The 19559-nt window shown below is 45.3% G+C and overlaps 2 protein-coding genes across 2 annotated transcripts in view; one reads left to right on the plus strand and one right to left on the minus strand.

Annotated features, from left to right (window-relative positions):
* The window catches only part of LOC144695939 (AN1-type zinc finger protein 5-like), a 506091-nt gene that overhangs the window by 356364 nt on the left and 130168 nt on the right, over window positions 1-19559 (minus strand). The gene's annotated exons all lie outside the window — the stretch shown is intronic.
* Window positions 1-19559, plus strand: part of tmc2b (transmembrane channel-like 2b) — a 146152-nt gene that overhangs the window by 2324 nt on the left and 124269 nt on the right. Inside the window, exons 2-4 of the mRNA XM_078557940.1 lie at window positions 4200-4268; window positions 7744-8212; window positions 14801-14947. Of these exons, the coding sequence (XP_078414066.1) occupies window positions 4200-4268; window positions 7744-8212; window positions 14801-14947 (685 nt within the window). The remainder of the gene's footprint in view (window positions 1-4199; window positions 4269-7743; window positions 8213-14800; window positions 14948-19559) is intronic.

Here is a 19559-nt window from a genome sequence, read left to right on the forward strand (position 1 = left end):
AAATTATTTTATTACACAATGTTGCAGCTTTTTTATTTACCTGAACAATATTGATTATTTAACTTATAAAATTGTTTTCTCATAGTATTTTCTGTATCTCTGGCCATTGGCTGTGCCCAAGAATATTTATTTCTCCTGACATTTGTACCTTTCGTTTTTCATGATTAGATGTTGTGATTTAGCAATGGTCAAATTAAAAGCAAAAGATGTGAGTTCAGGGCTAGGGCAGTGGTGAACATTTAGGAAAGTTTGGCCTGAAGGGCTGGGGAAGGGAGGGAAATGGCAGAGGCAGTAGAACAGATGTTCTTGATCTTTGGTGACAAAACTGCCTCACACTTATTGTCGAAGGTGAGGGTGGAAGAGGCAGGAGAGGGTGGTTTCAGAAGGCAGTCTGTGGTGAAGAGAAGGCAGGGATCATCATTCCATTCCTAATGTTTAAATAATGACTAGTTTTAGTGATGGAGAGCACAACCTGATAATGCTTTAAATGGTTCTGGCAATGGATGAATCAATTGTTTGCTAAAGCTGTTCAAATCTCCGTCCTGTAGACATAAGGAAGTGGAGGTGAGGGATAAACCAGGGGGATCAATTAGGATGAGGGAGAGTAATAATTCCAATGGGAACAAGAACATTTAATGTGGTGGAAAAGGTGTGATTTTGAAGTTGCAGAAATGTCATGATGAATTGTAGGCCAAAGGTTAGATAGTTGGGAATTTGAAAGTGCAGTGTAGCAAGCGACTTGAGGGCAAGTTTTTTTTCAGGGCCAGATGCAGAAAGACTTCCTTAGACTTAGTTCCTCCAGTCCCGTGCAGGACAATGGGCTAAAAAACTCCGTCACCGTCCCCGGTCCATTGCAACCCCTTTCGCTCTAGCCCTCGTGGTGCCCTGCTCTTGAAGGTCCTTCTTAAATGTACTTCGCCAGACCTTCTTAGAAGTGGGCTTGGAAAGTGGAATGGAAATAAGGGTAGACAACGATATAAGGAAATGATAAGAGATTGCCTTTTCAGTGATAGTAGCAATAGGAGAAGTGAGGCCATTGCGAAAACAAAAACTAAATGTTGGGATGACTGTTGCCGCTGTTCTTGGCTCTTCGCTGTCTATAATTTTCAAACCTGGTAGCTGTCTGAAGCTGAACATGGCCATTCACAACCTTGGTGCTGAATTTCCAACCACATATCCAACCATCACCAAGACTGTCTCCTTCCACCTCTGTAGCATCACTCAACTCTGACTCTGCCTCAGCTCATCTGCTGCTGAAACCTTCATCCCTTTTGTTAGCTCTCAACTTGACCATTCCAATGTTCTCCCATCTTCCACCTTATTTGTGCTCATCCAAAACTCTGCTGTTCGTATCTTAACCCGCTCCAGGTCTCATTCACCCATGACACCCGTGTTTGCTGACCATCACTGGTTCCCCAGCCAGCAATTTTAAAATCCTCATCCTTGTTTTCAAATTCCTGCATGGCTTCAATCCTCCCTATCTCTGTAATCACCTCCAGCTCTACAAGCCTTTGAGATCACTGCATTCCTCCAGTTCTGGCCTCTTGCGCATCCCTGATTTTAATCACTTCACCATTGGCAGCCATGCTTTCTCTTGCCTTGGTCCTAAGCTCTGGAATTCCCTCCCTAAACCTTTACACCTCTCTACCACTTGCTCCTCTTTTAAAATCCTTCTTAAAACCTATCTCTTTGATCATATTTTAGTCGTCATCTGTTCTGATACCTTCTGTTACTCAGTGTCAAAAATGTTGACAGTTTTTGTTGATAATGATTCTTATGAATCTCCTTGAGGCAATTTACTATGGTATATGCGCTGTATAAATTTAAGTCCTTGTTGTTGTTCGTTATTACCATAATTTATGATGTGTAAATCTTTAAATTTAAAGGTAAACCTGATTAGGCCTCAGAATAACTCATGAAAGATGAATTCCAAAATTAGAGCTAAACTCAAACGCCTGGATTTTGAGACAGTAATGACATTACCTGCGAGCATTCACCATTATTATTCATCTGGTCATTACCTGATTGCTGTTTGTAGGAGTTTGCTGTGCGCACAATTGGCTGCCACATTTCTCAAATTACAACAGTGGCTACACTTCAAAAAGTACTTTATTGGCTGTAAAGCATTTTAAGATATGAAAAGCACTGTATGAATGCAAATCCTTTTTTTCTTTTCTCTGAAATGGACAGCAGCTTATGAAGTCCACACATGCAGAGTTAAACATGGAAATCAAGAAGATGCTGTCAGTGCTTTTATGCTTCTTCGTAGAGTGTGCTTTGAATTTTTCTCAAACTGCAATTAAGTAGAATTTCCTGACCAGACAAAAACTTGTTCTTTTATGCTATTGGCCTGACTGTAAAACCTTTGAAAAAGTTACAGTTTGGTGAATGACGTGTAACTGGGTTTTCAATGACATGCTAAATTCATAATTACTGCTGAACAGTGTCACTGATCCTGAAAAACAAATTTTATATTTGTGGAATTTTTAAATCGTTCCATTATTAGCAAAAAGTTCACAGTTCTAAAATAATCTTTTTTTACATTTGTTTATGATATTTCAACCTCTGTTTTAATCCCATGTATATGTTCTAATCTTTTAATTTGCTCTGTAAAATTTCAATTGTAAGTGAAAAATTCAGTACATTTTTCTTACTTCAATGTGATTGACTGCTTACCCTGCCTGATGACACCACTGTTGCTGGGCACTTGGGAATACCTACATTCAAACGGATGTTGGGAAAGGGGAAATTCACATCACAGAGATTGCTAGGTTTTTGTAAGCAGTTTCCTTCAAGGTTAACGGTGAGCACCATCACTTTGCTGCTGAATGCAAAATCCAGGTCATTAAAACTGGAAACATTTGGCTTTCTGGTGTGACGCATGCAACCATTTTCTGTGTTTAACATAGGGGCAGTCAGCTTCCCACCTTGGTAGAAGCAACGACATAGAACACAGCTGCATTTTGCATAATATGCAAACAAGTTCCAGGGTTAGAAGTCAATGAAGTGCAGCTAATGATACATTAACTTCTTTTAGTATTCTACTTTGTGAAAAGAGTTGTAAACATTGATATTTGCCACAGGTATTGCAAAGTATTATATGTTTTCTCCTGGCAATGAATTTTGTGCTGCCAGCATGCTGAGGGGACTTCTCCTGTATTTGTATAGTGCCATTTATAGCATATGGGTGCTACAATACACTTTGGCTAGCAACTGGGATGGTGATAAGTTCCTGTGCCATGCCTCTTGTTCGGACTTATAGTGTCCCCTCCCTTTGCTGCTAGAGGCCTATTTCCTCTCCATCTTCAATCTTGAGACAAGGTAGCGGAATTGTTAAGGCAACGTTCAAGGTATGCCTTGAACAGGCAAGGTGGCTGGATGTTTTGTGGTGCAAAAGTCAAGTTCCAAAATAAATGGTTTCTCTGCGTCAAAGTAAGAGGAAGTACACAAAAATTTCAAGAACCTCACAAATTAAAAAAATATCTGGCATAATAACGACCAAGAAAGGAGGTAATTAAAGTTGTATATGGGGATAATGTCTTCATCTTTAAGAGCTCCTTGGGGCTGTGGCACCAATCAGTCTCTCTGCTGCACCTTTTTTTTGGTATATCAGAAAGGCACTGTACAAATGGGACAAAGTAGCACGATTTCTGGGAAAGTAAGGACATCCACCCACCTTATCCCCTGCTGGCTCTCCTCTCCAACCTCACCTCCCCCTCACAGTTTATATTCAATGAAACTCATGCTACGGAGAACCATAAACGTCTTGCATTCCCAAAGCAGATCCAATGCAAAACATGGGGTGGAATTTTATGGCCTAGTTGCAGCGGGGGTGAGGCAGTAACATGCAGCGAGCCATTCGAAAGTCCATTAACTTCAGCGGGACCGTAAAATTCCACCAGCGGGATCGGCCGTAAAATTCCACCCATGGTCCTATAGCTGAACTGGCGCAGGAATGAACTTCCAGAATTTCCATTCTCTCTGTGCTTGTGAGTGCATTGGTGTCGCAAAGAAACACAATTTCTGGATTCATGTTTGTAAAAGTTTAGTTAGGTCTTACTTTGCTCTCTATATGGATGCAAAATAGTGGAAATTTGTTAATAATAAAGCAAAATTCAAGTCACTTTATGGTTTTGCATAATGATCAAAGCAACAAATCAAAAAAAAGCCTCTCAGTAACTTCAAAATGTCATTTGCAGTTGGAATTGAGATAGATGCTGATGAAATGACTGAGACAGAAGAAGAAGACGAAGATGATGATGATGATGGTAAGCCAAACATGATTACTTCTTTTAAAAATTGACATTGGTTTATCAACAATAGGCCTTCTAAAAACTAATCTTGTAAAATAATTATACCTAACAATAGCATTCTAAAAGATATCTTTGCTCAAACATTGAAACAGTGAATCCCATTAGCCTTAAGTAATAAGATATTGGCCTTGGCTCAATGTTAGTGCTTTTTGCCTCTCAGTCAGAAGGTTGTGGTTTCAAATGGCAGTCCAGAGACTTCAGTGCATAATCTAGGCTGACACTTCAGTGTTTTAGTGAGAGGCTGCTGCATTGTTGGAGGTGCTTTTTTGGAGGAGACATCACTCTTTAGTTATGTAGGTAATTTTACCTCTTCCTTAAGTTTGGAGACCGAGAATTATAGTTGACACAATTTCAGGTTAAATCCAACACCTTTATTGAGAATTTTAAACAAAAGTTTCAATTAAATTGCCCTTCAGGTGGTCAAACTGAGATGACTGTAGGTCGCTTAGGAGGGATCTTTGACCAAGATTTTCTTGCTTGGTTCACCGAATGTCTTTGAGCGCTCCTTGTCAGAGCATATCTTCTGTCTTCTTTCTTGAGTGCTCCTGAATGAGACTTTTTCAGGAGTTTACATATAGAATGTAGTTTTTCAAAGAGCTCCTGCACAATCTTCTTCAGGATGGCGATTGTTAGTTGGGTGCTGATCGGCTGTGGTTGGTTAGCATATTCTCAAGCTGTCTTCCATTGGCTTAGCAATATAGGACTTCTTTCTGCCCTGCTGTGATTATCTGTCTGGTTTCAATCTGCCTCCACTTATTTCAACAAGTTTTCTGCGATTAACAGTTCTATTCAATTCAAATGTTCTATTCAATTCAGCAATATCACTGAAAATAACAAGTATGGATGTAATATCAGTCCTATCTGGTTTCCACATAACAAACATTTCTCTGAACTCATAGCCAGTCTGTTAAACCTTTCCTTACAGTCAAATCTTCCATCCTATAAGATTATTTGATGGAGAATGGGGAGTTTTACCAGCGCCCTATTCAATATTTGTCCTTCAACCAACATCACTAAAACAAATGATCTGGCTATTTAACTTATGCACAAATTCACAGTATACTTCTCTACATTGCAATAATGACTACATTTCAAAAGTACTTTATTAGCTTTGAAGTGCTTCACAATGCTCTAAAGATGTGAAAGATGTTGTAAAAATTTAAATTAGTTCTTCGTTACATGGCATTGGAATATAATGTGCCGAATCTTCCTTGGAGTGGTAATCACCGTCAGATTTCCACTCCATTCCTATTTTCTTACCTTGCACTGGAGCTCCACATTTCTCGCCCAGACTTCTGACCCAGGCCTGCTGAGAAATGTGCATCGTAGCTAATCCTGAAGTCCTTTCCTCATGGTGTAGGAGCTTCAGGCGAAGCCAAGCCATGGCCCCTTTTTACAGTACTGGCTTCCGTATTCCAGTAAGTTTAAATGTCCCAACAACTTTGACAAGCTAGGATAGAAGGTAAGAGTGTAAAGTAAGTGGGTGAGGGGTAGGGTGAACTGGGGGGTTGGTTGGGGGTTGTCGGAGGGGGGATGGGGGTAGACGGATGGTTGGGTGGGTAGTTGAGGGTAGGGAGAGTAATTGGGGCATGGAGGGGAGGTTGGGGGTGTTGGGCGGGTAGTTGGGGGTTGCAGAGAAGTTAGGTGGTCCTGTGGGGGTCGGTGGGGGTGGCAGGGAGGCGGTTTCAGTATGATAGTTACCCAGGAGTTAGAACTGAATTTAATCCTTCTAACATTTCCTGGGTAACTATTCTGCTAAGTAAGTTGGAACCATCTGAAGCCTACAGGCAGGATTTTGCCCTTGGCAGGGGTGCTCGGTGGGGGTGGGCGGGGGCTGTAGTGGCGGCCAGTTAAGGACCCCCCCAGCGTGGAACGCAAGTGGCAGCTGTGCGGGTTGGAGGGGGGGAGGGTGAGCAGGCCAAGTGTAATCTTTGCGCATGCACAAGAAAGAGTGCTTCAATCTCCCTGAGTCACGGAGCTGCCTCAGGGAGATGAAGCATTGTTTAAAAAAAAAATAAAGGAAATAAAATTGTCATAAAACATGTCCCTTCATGTGACTCTGTCACATGAGCTGGGACATGTTTTTAATTCAAAAATAAAATTTTTATTTGATGTTTATTTGTTTTAGGGAACCTCATCCCGCCCATGGATGAGGTTTCCTAAAAAATGTAAAGGCCGCTTGGCCTTTTCACCCGCCCGCTAACCGTTCGCCCGATGTCATTGCGCGTCATTTTACATTCGGGCGTGTTGGGCTTGCTTCCGCACGCCAAGTGTAATATTCTGCCTTCCAACTTTAAATCTGAGTTTTGGAGGGTTCCAGACGCAGGGTAATTGCCCAATGGAAGTTGAAACGTCACGGGCAATTTCTGTGTAGTCAGTGCGTGGGGACCTCCGGAGGGTACTCCTGAGTATGTTCTGGGGTACCTCCGGGTACGACCGCTGGAGAGCAGAAGATCTGGGCCAATATGTCTTGTGGTAAATGTATGCTAATTCAGATAAAAATATTGCCTAAAATCCTTTGCACATTACAGTCCAAAGATATCCGAAATTATTAGCCCCAAATAAAAGAGCTAAAAGATCTTTATTCAAATCTATCATGTTTACTTGAGCTATACTTTGGATATGATGTGATTTTGAATTTTCATTTATATTATAGCTACAGTAAAATCTGCTGTATTCTGATTTTTTGTATTCTTTAACATTGAGGCTCAACCGGTATTCTGCAACAAACATGCTGAATGATCATAATAACTGAAACAAAAACAGAAAATGCTGGAAAAACTCAGCAGGTCTAGCAGCATCTGTGGAGAGAGAAACAGAGTTAACGTTTTGAGTCCGTATGACTCTTCTTCAGAGCTGCTTTGATACTGCTAAAGCTGCTGAGTTTTTCCAGCATTTTATGTTTTTGTCTCAGATTTCCAGCATCCGCAGTATTTTGCTTTTATTTTGATCATAATAACTGTATCTTTTGATTTTTTTGGCCAATTATTTTCCCCCTTTATGATCTCCCTCTCTCCTGTAAATATTGACTCACACTGGGGTTTGGTTCTGTAAGTGATTGGGCACATTGTCCAAGGAGCTTTACGTCATCAGTAAGCCGAGACACTGAGTTGTTCCACTATGGACCAGATGACGGTGAAGCCTAATCTTGTCCTCACTTGAAATCTACATGGTCACAAATTCTAGCGGGTAAAGCTGGATTGCAATCAGAAGAGAGGGAACCCTGGTTGGTTTTCCGCTCTTTTCCCCCGGGGAATTGAGGACAATTATAGCAACCAAATTGTCATCTTGACTGAAATCTGTTACTGTAGCTCAGATACGAATCAAACTTGAGACTTTCTGGTCTGATTTGCTCAGCTACTCTGCCATTTCAGTCATTAGAAGAGTTTTAAAATGTTCTGGTTCTAATGTAATTTTTCTGTCAATGCAGACAAAGAAGACATGCAACAACCAGTGAAGAATAGAAAGCAACAAAATACTAGAAAACCATCTAAAGTATCTGAGGATGAAGAGGATAGTTCGGAAGAAGATGCTAGACTCAAACAAAGAAATAACAGAAGGAGACCTCGGGTTCAGGATGGGATAAGAAAGAGCAACAAAAATAATGAAGATGATGAAAGTGAAGAAGAAAACAAAGAAACAGCTAAAAGTTCAAGGACAAGAAACAAAAAGAATCGTGAAGTAGAGGAAAGTGATGATGACAGTGAACTAGAAGGAGAAAATAAGAAAACGACAAAGAACACAGTGCGTGACAATAATAATAGAAGTAATAGAAACAATAAAAACAAAAAACAGAAGGATGAAGATAATAAAAAGGAGAAACAAGCAAACAATAAAGGCAATAAGAAGGGTGGAAAAGGCAATGGGAAGGACAAGAAGAAGAAAGGAAAATCCTCCAGGTATTTGGCTGCTCTTTACTGTGCCTATATTACAGTAGATTTTTTTTATTCATTCACGGAATGTGGGCTTCTTTGGCTGGGCCAGCATTTATTGCCCATCCCTAGTTCCCCTTGAGAAGGTGGTGGTGAGCTGCCTTCTTGAACTGCTGCAGTCCATGTGGTGTAGGTATACCCACAGAGCTGTTAGGGAGGGAGTTCCAGCATTTTGACCCAGTGACAGTGAAGGAACGGCGAAGGGGAACTTCTAGGTGGTGGTGTTCCCATACATCTGCTGCCCATGTCCTTCTAGATGGTAATAGCTGTGGGTTTGGAAGGTGCTGTCTAAGGAGCCTTGGTGAATTCCTGCAGTGCATCGTGTAGGCAGTACGTACTGCTGCTACTGTGCGTCAGTGGTGGAGGGAGTGAATGTTTGTGGATGTGGTGCCAATCAAGCAGGCTGCTTTGTCCTGGACAGTGTCAAGCTTCTTTAGTGTTGTGGGAGCTGTACTCATCCAGGCAAGTGGGGAGTATTCCATCAGACTCCTGACTCCTGGACAGGCTTTGGGGAGTCAGGAGGTGAGTTACTGGTCACAGGATCCCTAGCCTCTGACCTACTCTTGTAGCCACAGTATTTTTAAGACTAGCCCAGTTCAGTTTCTGGTCAATGGCAGCCCCCAGTATGTTGACAGTGGGGGAATTCAGTAATAGTAATTCCATTGAAATTCAAGGGGCGATGGTTGGATTCTCTCTTGTTGGAGATGGTCATTGCCTGACACTTATGTGGCGTGAATGTTACTGGTCACTTGTCAGCCCAAGCCTGGATATTGTCCAGATCTTGCTGCATTTGGACATCGACTGCTTCAGTATCTGAGGAGTCATGAATGGTGCTAAGCATTGTGCAATCATCAGCGAACATCCCCACGTCTGACCTTATGATGGAAGGAAGGTCATTGATGAAGCAGCTGAAGATGGTTGGGCCAAGGACACTACCCTGAGGAACTCCTGCAATGATACCCTGGAGCTGAGATGACTGACCTCCAAGAACCACAACCATCTTCCTTTGTGCTAAGTATGACTCCAACCAGTGGAGAGTTTTCTCCCTTATTCCCATTGGCTCCAGCTTTGATAGGGCTCTTTGATGCCACACTCAGTCAAATGTTGGTTTGATGTCAAGGGCAGTCACTCTCACTTCACCTCTGGAGTTCAGCTCTTTTGTCCATGTTTGAACCAAGGCTGTAATGAGGTCAGGAGCTGAGTGGCCCTGGCAGAACCCAAACTGGGCATCAGTGAGCAGATTATTGCTAAGCAAGTGCCTCTTGATAGCACTGTTGATAACCACCTACATTAATTTACTGATGATGGAGAGTAGACGATGCGGCGGTAATTGGCCGGGTTGGGTTTGTCCTGCTTTTTGTGTACAGGGCATACCTGGGCAATTTTCCACATAGCCGGGTAGATGCCAGTGTTGTAGCTGTACTGAAACAGCTTGGCTAGGGGCGCAGCAAGTTCTGGAGCACAAGTCTTCAGAACTATTGCTGGAATATTGTCAGGGCCCATAGACTTTGCGGTATCCAGTGCCTTCACTGTTTCTTGATATCACGTGGAGTAAATCAAATTGGTTGAGGGCTGGCATCTGTAATGCTGCAGACCTCTGGAGGAGGCCAAGATGGATCATCCACCATTCGCGACTGGATGTGGCAAGATTGAGAGCTTATATCTGATCTGTTGGTTGTGGGATCGCTTATTTCTGTTTATCACTTGCTGCTTATGTTGTTTGGCATGCACGTAGTCCTGTGTTATAGCTTCACCAGGTTAACACATCATTTTTAGGTATGCCTGGGGCTGTTCCTTGTGTGCCCTCCTGCACTCTTCATTGAACCAGGGTTAATCCCCTGGCTTGATAGTAATGGTAGAGTGGGGGATATACTGGGCCATGAGTGTTTGAGTACAGTTCTGCTGCTGCTGATGGCCCACAGCGCCTCATGGATGCCCAGTCTTGAGTTGCAAGATCTGTTCAAAATCTATCCCATTTAGCACGGTGGTAGTGCCACACAACATGATGGATGGTATCCTTAATGTGAAGATGGGACTCCGTCTCCACAAGGACTGTAGGGTGGTTACTCGTACCGATACTCTCGTGGACAGATACATCTGAGGCAAAAACAAAAAATTATTGCGGATGCTGGAAATCCAAAACAAAAACAGAATTACCTGGAAAAACTCAGCAGGTCTGGCAGCATCGATGGAGAAGAAAAGAGTCAACGTTTCGAGTCCACATGACCCTTCAACAGAACTGACTATAGTTATATACTATAGACTATACTCAGTTCTGTTGAAGGGTCATGTGGACTTGAAACATCGACTCTTTTCTTCTCCACCGATGCTGCCAGACCTGCTGAGTTTTTCCAGGTAATTCTGTTTTTGTTTTGCATCTGAGGCAGGTTGGTGAGGATGAGGTCAAGTATGTTTTTCCCTCTTGTTGGTTCCCTCACCACCTGCTGCAGACCCAGTCTAGCAGCTATGTCCTTTAGGACTCGGCCAGCTCAGTCAGTAGTGGTGCTACCAAGTCACTCTTGGTGATGGATATTGACGTCCCCCACCCAGAGTATATTCTGCACCCCTGCCACCCTCAGTACTTCCTCCAAGTAGTGTTCAACATAGAGGAGCACTGATCCATCATCTGAGGGAGGGCAGAACGTGGTAACCAGCAAGAGGTTTCCTTGCCCATGTTTGACCTGATGCCATGAAACATCATGGGGCCCAGAGTCGATGTTGAGGACTCCCAGGGCAACTCCCTCCTGACTGTATATCACTGTGCACTGCCACCTCTGCTGGGCCTGTCCTTTTCGTGGGGCAGGACACACCCGGGGATGGTGATGGTGGAGTCTGAGACATTATCTGTAAGATATGATTCCATGAGGATGACTATGTCAAGCTGTTGCATGATTAGTCTATGAGACAGCTCTCCCAATTTTGGCACAAGTCCCCAGATTTTAGTTAGGAGGACTTTGCAGGTTTGGCAGGGCTGAGATTGCCATTTCTGGTGCCTCGGTCAATGCAGGGTGGTCCATCCAGTTTCATTCCCTTTTTGAGACTTTGTAGCGGTTTGTTACAACTGAGTGGCTTGCTAGGCCATTTCAGAGGGCATTTAAGAGTCAACCACATTGTTGTGGGTCTGGAGTCACATGTAGGCCAGACCAGGTAAGGATGGCAGATTTCCTTCCCTAAAGGACATTAGTGAACCAGATGGGTTTGTACAACAATCGACAATGGTTCCATGGTCATCATTAGATTTTTAATTCCAGATTTTTATTGAATTCAAATTCCACCATCTGTTGTGATGGGATTTGAACCCGTCCCCAGAACATTACCCTGGGTCTCTGGATTACTAGTCCAGCGACAATACCACAATGCCATCGCCTCCCCCTTGGGCCGTAACATTTGAGCTCCCCAGCATTGGATTTGGGGGGGTAACCCAAAGGTGCACTGGGGATTGCCTCTGGGAAGTCCCCAGGTAAGAGTTTGCATGGCAATAGCCCAGAAGTGCACACTTTCTCTGGACAATTGCGCTGCACTGGGAACCATCTGAAAATGCGACTGAAATCACAAACTTCGGATGGTGCTGCCATCAATATACCAATAGTTACCCAGAAATGTTTGGAAGAATTAAAATCTCTTCTACCTTCTGGGTGTCCTTTGTAAAGATCAAGACTGACCCCACGGGACTCCCCCTAACACCCACGACATCCCCCACTCCAAGGAACTCGCCCAGCCCCTGAACCGCCCAACCCCCAACCCCAATCCCGACTTCCGACACCCTCCACCCTCATGACCTCTGAAACCCCCAACCCCCCCTAACCTCCGACACTCCCCACCCCCTCCAACCGTCCCCCCCAGACCTCCGACCAACCTCTACCCCTGACCTTGGACACCCCCTACCCCTCCCTGGACCCCAGACACTGCCTCCCACACCCAACCCACTCCTGGGTCTCCAGCCCACACCCCCAACCCCCTAGAGCTCCGACCCCCCACCCCCCACTCCCTCCCCTGTCCTCAACCCCACCCCACCCTCCCCTGGATCTGTGACCGCCCCACGTCTCCCCCAGGCCTCCGACTCCCCCCAACCTCTCCGGACCTCGGATACACCCCCCACTTCCCAGGTACTTCTGACTCCCCACCCTGGACACGGCCCCCCACCCCCCCATTCCCCCCAAATCCTACCCACTTACCTTTGAGATTTACCTTCTTCCTGGCCTGTCAATTTCCCTGGCCCTTTAAACTTACCTGCTTTATGGCAGCAAGTGCCGTAATAATGGGGGCATGGCCTCCTTGAATCCATCGGAGCTGCACTTCGCTTGGGGCTTGCGAGGAGTCTTTCAATGTAGGCCCCAAGCAGCTTCAGTAAACAGAAGGGTCAGCATAATTTTCACGACCAGGTAAATGTGCATTTATGTCTTCTAATTCCTGCGGGGCAGCACTTGCCAACGCTAGTCAGAAGTTACAGCCCAAGTTAATGCAAAAGAATCACTTGACAGAGAGGTAAATACTAACTACCTATAATATATTTGTTTGGCCATAGGATATAGTTTTGTTCTTTGTATACTTACAGAAGGGCATTGCAACTTTCTTTGCTACTTCATCACACAATGTATGGAACATGACTGAATCAGAAGAGAATAAAATTAGAAAGGTGGTATATTCTATCTTTGAATAAGGGAATGAGGAAAATAAGAAGGGAGGAGGAGAACTAGCTGTCACATTTTGTACTTTGCATTAAGTGCTCAATTATGGTTATAAGGAGTCAGCAAAAAATAGATCCTCTGATTCTGTTGCTTCCTGTGCACATGTTAATATGGTCCCAAAGATGTGTATTTTTAGGGAGAAGCACCCTTTGCGGTCGGAGGGTGATTTTTATTCATTGCGATAGGGCTACAATTTTCAAGTACACCAAATAAAAATAGAAAATGTTGGAAATACACTCAAGGTTTGTCAGTAACTACTGTTTTGGATGTAACTTTCCATTAACGTTTTGGAATCTGATAGAGATCTTGACCTAGAGTATTAAACAATTTTCTCTATTCAAATGTTGGCAGAAATACTGTGAGCTTCCATGATTTTCTATATTTATTTCAGAAGTCCAACATATGCAGCAAATCTTTAATCAATGAAAAAGACTTATTTGTTTGCAACACAAATTGTTTACTTGAACTGGACAATAAAGCACTTTTGAATCATGATTGACCACTGGAGCACAATTGTCTGGTGCAACATCTTGGTGAAAAATCTTATTTAAATTGTGCGACTGTAGGCTGCTCTGTGTTTCAAAGGAATAGAAAAGACTTGCATTTATATAGCACCTTTATGACCTCCGGACATCCCAAAGCACTTTACATCTAATGAAGTAGTTATGAAGTGTATTTCACTGTTGTTTATATAGGGAAACACAGCAATCAATTTTCACATAGCAAACTCTCACTGACAGCAATTATATTGGCTGAGGAATAAAATTGGCCAGGATATCAGAAGAACACCCCTGCTATTCTTCAAATAAGGTCATGGGAACTTTTATATCCATCTGAGAGGAGAGTTAAGACCTCAGTTCAATGTCTCATGATAGACAGCCCTTCTGACAGTATAGCTCATCCACTGACGTGTCAACCAAGATGATGTGTTCAAATTTCTGGGATGGGGCTTAAGCCCACAACCTTCTGACTCAAAAGTGAGAGTGTTACCACTGAGCCAAGGCTGACACAATGTGACTTTTATTTTCTATGCATTGACCTTTTCCCAGGTTGGTGCAGCCAGGAAAGCAATTCTATGCTACTGTCTTATATAAATGGGCTGAGAGTTTAGCATGCCTGCAGTGAGAAAAATGGTTGGCCTCAGCATTCAGCAAGTTTGGCAGCACCCATTTCTATTTGCCACTAGCTGTTGTTACCCCATAGCAACATAAAAGGAAAAATGCTTCTAGGGGTTTCCCGAGGCATTAATGCTGCTTTTTTAATGTTCTGGGCTGCTACTAGCAGTACAGCAGTAATTTAAATAGTATTCTGTTTTTCACAGATTTCTTTAGCATTGCATTTTGTTGTCCGACTTAACGATATAATTTTTCGTTCTGTGGAAAACTAATGAGTGGTGAAATTAACCTGTCGGCCTGAAGCTAGAAAGCTGGACGATCCTCTGTGTTAACAGTAACATGCATCGTAGCCTTACCAATGATGAAATATTTAATTTATCACTAAATAAAACTTTGTGTAATATTATTTAGACAATAACGTATATAAAACCTGTGCATGTTCTTTACGGCTAATGATGTCAAATTTGTACACCCATTTAATTAAACCTTTAGTTATTTTATGAGTATATGTCAGCAGTGGTTCCTAAGCTCTGACTTGTTGAAATGAATGGAAAGATAACTTGGCAGATGCTGTAAGAAGCATGCAATCCTCCCAGTCAGAGTTTGTGTTTCCTTTCTGCAGTCCTCTGGGTGATACTTAACACTCAGGCAGTAAAGATGAAAATCCACCCCAATAATTAGCCTGAGCTGCATCCAGAATGTGAGTTGATTATAACTGGTACACCTTTTATTTTCCCTTTATTTTGCTGCAGCTCATCATCAAATTCATCAGACAGCGAAGATTTTTTGTCAGAGGGTGAACTTGCCAAGGTTTTGGAAGAAGTAGAAGAAAAGAAGAAGCTAATAGCAATCCTAAGGACCAAAGCCTGGCGTATGAAAAGGAAACTTACAAAGTTAAAGTAATTGATTTGTAGTTTCTGCATAATGTTTCAGAGTCCTCTTCTTCACATAAATAATCTACATGCCAAAAGTCAACTTTTAAAGAACTTGTGATCCTACAATCCATGTTCATTTAAAAAATGAAACAAAATCAGTTCCATCAATATGATCTTTCCTTAAGATTCTGTGATAATTAGTTCAACATTGCGTTTAGCCAGACCATTACATCATGCATATTTTATGGCATTAACATATTTTTCAAGAAATGAATCGTGAAATTACTCTCAGCGAGTATAAGGGCATAAATGATTAGTGTGTGCAGAATTCCTTTGTCCATTATTTTATTTTAACAGCGATATGAACCAAATTTTTACAGATTAATTAATTAATTAAAATAGCAGACACAGGTATTTCAGACAAACATGATCATCTTTTGTATACTAATATTTATGCAACATGATATGAAGATAATTTGCAAGAAAAATCTCTCACTGTTGAAAATTGCAATGGTTAAGCAGCCCAGGGATTCATTTAGTTAGCAAAGGCATTAGGACACATTGGCCAGAATTTTGCCCTTGATGGGTAGGCAGGCCCAACCAACTTGGCGGTGGGCGGGCAGCCGATTGCCACCGCCGAAACGGGCTGCGCCAATTAAGGCCCGCCCAGCGGGTTAGCGACTTCCGTGGAGAATGGGAAAATAGTCGTGGAGGCGGGCGTGCTCAGACTGCTGGTTCCAATGGGGAACTGGCAGCCTGCATAAACAGTGGCCACTGCTTGAGGCAGTGCACCATGTCCACTCGGGGAGAGAGAGAGGCAGCTGTCACAGGACAGGAGCAGGAGCAGGAGGAGGGGGGCAGGCTGCAGGAGAGGCCAGTGTGCCCCTCACTTCTCCGATGCATGCCTTGCTGTCCTCCTTCAAGAGGTGTCTAGCCGTCGGGATATATTGTATCCGGATGATGGGAGGAGGAGGGCCCCCCATGTCACCAGGCAGGCTTGGGAGGAGGTTGGTGACACTGTAAGCACCCATGATGATGTGCGGCACACAGGCACGCAGTGCCGCAAGAGATTCAATGATTTGCTGTGCTCTGGAAGGGTGAGTACCATGTTGGCCTTGGCCATTTGACCCAGAAGGTAGCCTTAGCCTTTACTGCATTGGGCATCTGGCACTCGCGTGGGCGAACGGGTACTGACCATGCTTACATCAGCCTTAGTGGTTGAGGAGAAGATGGGTTCTCCCCGCAGCATATGTCGGTGTTTATCGCACTTGAGTAGTCTGGGGGCGACCTGCAGAAGAGGCCGCTAGACACATACTCAGAACTCCAACACATGTCATATTGATGGTGATGAGATGGTGGAAGGGGAGCCTCAAGATGTCGTGGCCAAGTGCCATCTGCTGGCATCGGCGCCGCACCTAGTTGCGCCTCCTTGCCATGGGCGCTAAGACCCGTGTGTTATTCAAAGTGATGGACGCCGAATATGTCCAAGGTGTCCGTTGGGGGAGAGGTTTGGGACCAGCCATACTATCTTCTGGGCATTCATCACCAGTAGTGTGGACAGGAGCCACTGGAGGCCTCAGATGGGCCACTGTGGTTGGGGTGCGGCGTTCGCGTGCAGAGTACATGAGTGATCAGCCCCAATAAATCCTCTTCTCTGTTCTGCAGGCAAAAACTGAACACAATCAGCAGGAGCGCCAGAGGACTGGAGGTGGGCACACCCTGCTCCAGCGCCTCACGGCCTTTGAAGAGCAGGCCATGGAGCTGGGGAGGAGGCAGGCGGCCAGGGCGGCCGGGGGCAGCGAGGCTGGGGTCCACCGACGAGGTATTTGAGGGTCACAGTCCCATCCACTCTGTCTGCCCATCATCCAAACCACTGATGATTGCTGCAATCGTTAATGCAGCAACACTGCTCATTCACAGACTGAGACACTCTGATGTGTGGGTCATAGACAAAGGTCCCTCGTCCCCTTGAGGAATTGCGTCTCTACCACCTTCCAAAGTCACCTTATCCCATTTGTGACCACTATCCCCATGGCCTAACATGCCATGGCATCGCTGCTGCACAGCCAAAGACTGATTGCACCTTAGGGGGGTTGGAACCTCCACCGCCCTTTCAGCCAGTGTGCCCCACATTACTCTGTCCAAAAGGTCCTCAGCACCTCAGCTGTGAAGCTCATGGCACTCACATAAATGCCAACACGTTACTCATCCCTGCGCCAAGGGGAAATGTTGCCTTGTGCCCACCCGTTCTATGCCCCTCCTAATGGTATGAAGGTCAATAATGTGACCTGTCAATCTCCTGTGATCCACGGCAAATGTCACAAGTGTTTGCGATGTTTCCTCAGCACCGCAACTATCCAGGCCAGCATGCATCCAGGTCAGGTACCTCTGCACTCTCCCCACTCCAATGGCACATAACATGCCATGTGGCATTCCTGAGGCCATCTGACCAGCCTGTCTGTATGCGCATCTAATGTTTGGGCCTCCTCTTGACTCTTTTCCACCCCACCAATGTTCATCTCCTTAGGGTCTTGAAGGGTGAGCGACTTATGAGGCTGGGGGGGAAAGGGATGAAAGGTTTAACTGACTGTACGCTAACTAATGCACTGTCCTTGTTGTTAATTTCAGCATCACCACCGCATGGCTGCGGCCAAAGACACCGCAGCCCCCCCTCCACACCTGAGGCCCAAGACATGCAACTTGTGGCACATCATTTCAGCCAGCCAGGCACCAGCACAGTGACAAACACTTCGGTGGGGAATTTAACATCGGCTGGTGTCCCGGGGCACAGTGGAGAGGGCACTTCACAATCGCTGGAGGAGATGGTAGGAACAAAGAGTGCCGATGGCACCAGCAGCCGGAGGACTGCAGGGGACGAGGCACATGCTGAGTCCAGCACTGATGATGTGCCTCTGGAGTTGTCCCCATTGCAGCAGCTGCAGGACAAGCGGCAGGAAGCATGTTTGCATCTGGCAGGGTTGCATGAGGGTGTGCTTCAGTTGGTCTCTGCGATGGAGGAGTCCAGGCAGAATGCACGTGAGGCATGAACCTCAGGGCAGAGCTTCAGGCTTCCTCCACTGAGAGATTGGCGACTCTCATGGAGAGGGGGTTCAATCGGATGGAAATTCTTCTGATTGGGTTACGCTCTGACCTGCAAGCCCTCACAGTGGTACTGGCCATGGGTGGTCATTCCCAATGTGGGAGATGTTGTGGGCACCAAGTGTCGGCACTCGGTGCCCATGCATCTGCGGTGAGCAGGGAGGTCAAAAGGGACCTCACGTCGGCGCAGCAGCTGCCTGTCGTCGCTGCGAGCTCCTCTCAGGGTGTTCCGGATGATGGCAGCAGCTCCTCCGCCCCTCTGCCAGTGACCGTTGCTTCCGTTGAGACTGCGACAACTGGGGAGGTGCCAGTTCTGGAACTGGCCACTCCGTCCCAGGCGGGGCCATCACGGATTCAACGGGCCAGAGGATGTCCGCCAAGGTCACCGACACCAACAGGACAGCAGAGTCAGCAGGCTGTCTCACAAGCCACTCCGACCGATGGGGCAGCATCTAGACGTAGCACCCGCAAACGAAAGCATAAGGCACGTTAGGCACTCAACGGGTATGTCACTCGTGATTTTGTGTTGGCCTTAGAATAGGGAACAATATAATTATGTTTGCAATGGAGAAGTTTCTGTTATATTTTGGACATAATAAAGTCCACTTTTCTGACCATGGCTGAGGGTGTTTCCTTTGTGGTGCATTTGTATGTTTCACAGACATCTCATGAGTGTTTGACTGGGCATTGATGTTTCTGTACTAAACCCTTAGTTGCAGCTGATAAGGTGGAAGATGTAGCACCTAAGTGCCACATGTGGAAGCGCCAGGCAATGCTGGTTGTGCTGATTGATGTGTGTGGAGCTAGCTGAAGGTTTGTTGGATTAAAGTGTCCCGGGTGTCCCTGCCTCCTTGGTGTAGTAGCGGGTCGGCGTGCTGCCCCTCATCATCGCCCTGTGCTTCCTCATCCTCTGAGCCACTGCTGGATTCATCATGTGCAGCTTCATCCAGGGCGTCAAGGTCTTAATCGTCAACTGCATCCCCCCTTTCCAGCGCAAGATTGTGCAGAGCGCAGCATGCTACCACTATCAGAGAGACGCGAACTGGGGGGCACTGGAGTGCGCCCCCTGAGCGGTCCAGGCAACGGAAGCGCATCTCCACCACAGCCCTTGTGGTGCCCTGGCTCCTATTGTACTGCTGTTCAGCTTCTGTTCTTGGATAGCGGAGATGCATCATGAACTACCTTTGGAGGGGATAGCCCTTGTCACCCAGCAGCCAACCATCCAGCTGGGCTGGAGCACTGAACAGCCCCGGCACCTGGGAATGCGATGTAGGCATCGTGGGAGCTGCCTGGGTACCTTGCACAAACTTGCAGAATCAGCATCCTGTGATCACACACTATCTGCACGTTCATGGAGTGGAAGCCCTTCTTGTTGACGAAGGCACCGGGCTCACCTGCTGGTGCCTTGATGGCCACATGTGTACAGTCTATAGCACCCTGGATGCGGGGGAAGCCAGCAATGGCCGCGAAGCCTCTGGCTCACTGTGCCTGACTTGCCTGATCGCAGCGGAAGTGGATGAAGGTCAATACCCGTCTG

The sequence above is a fragment of the Cetorhinus maximus genome, chromosome 2 (genome assembly GCF_964194155.1).
Source record: "Cetorhinus maximus chromosome 2, sCetMax3.hap1.1, whole genome shotgun sequence".
NCBI classification, from domain to species: Eukaryota; Metazoa; Chordata; class Chondrichthyes; order Lamniformes; family Cetorhinidae; genus Cetorhinus; species Cetorhinus maximus.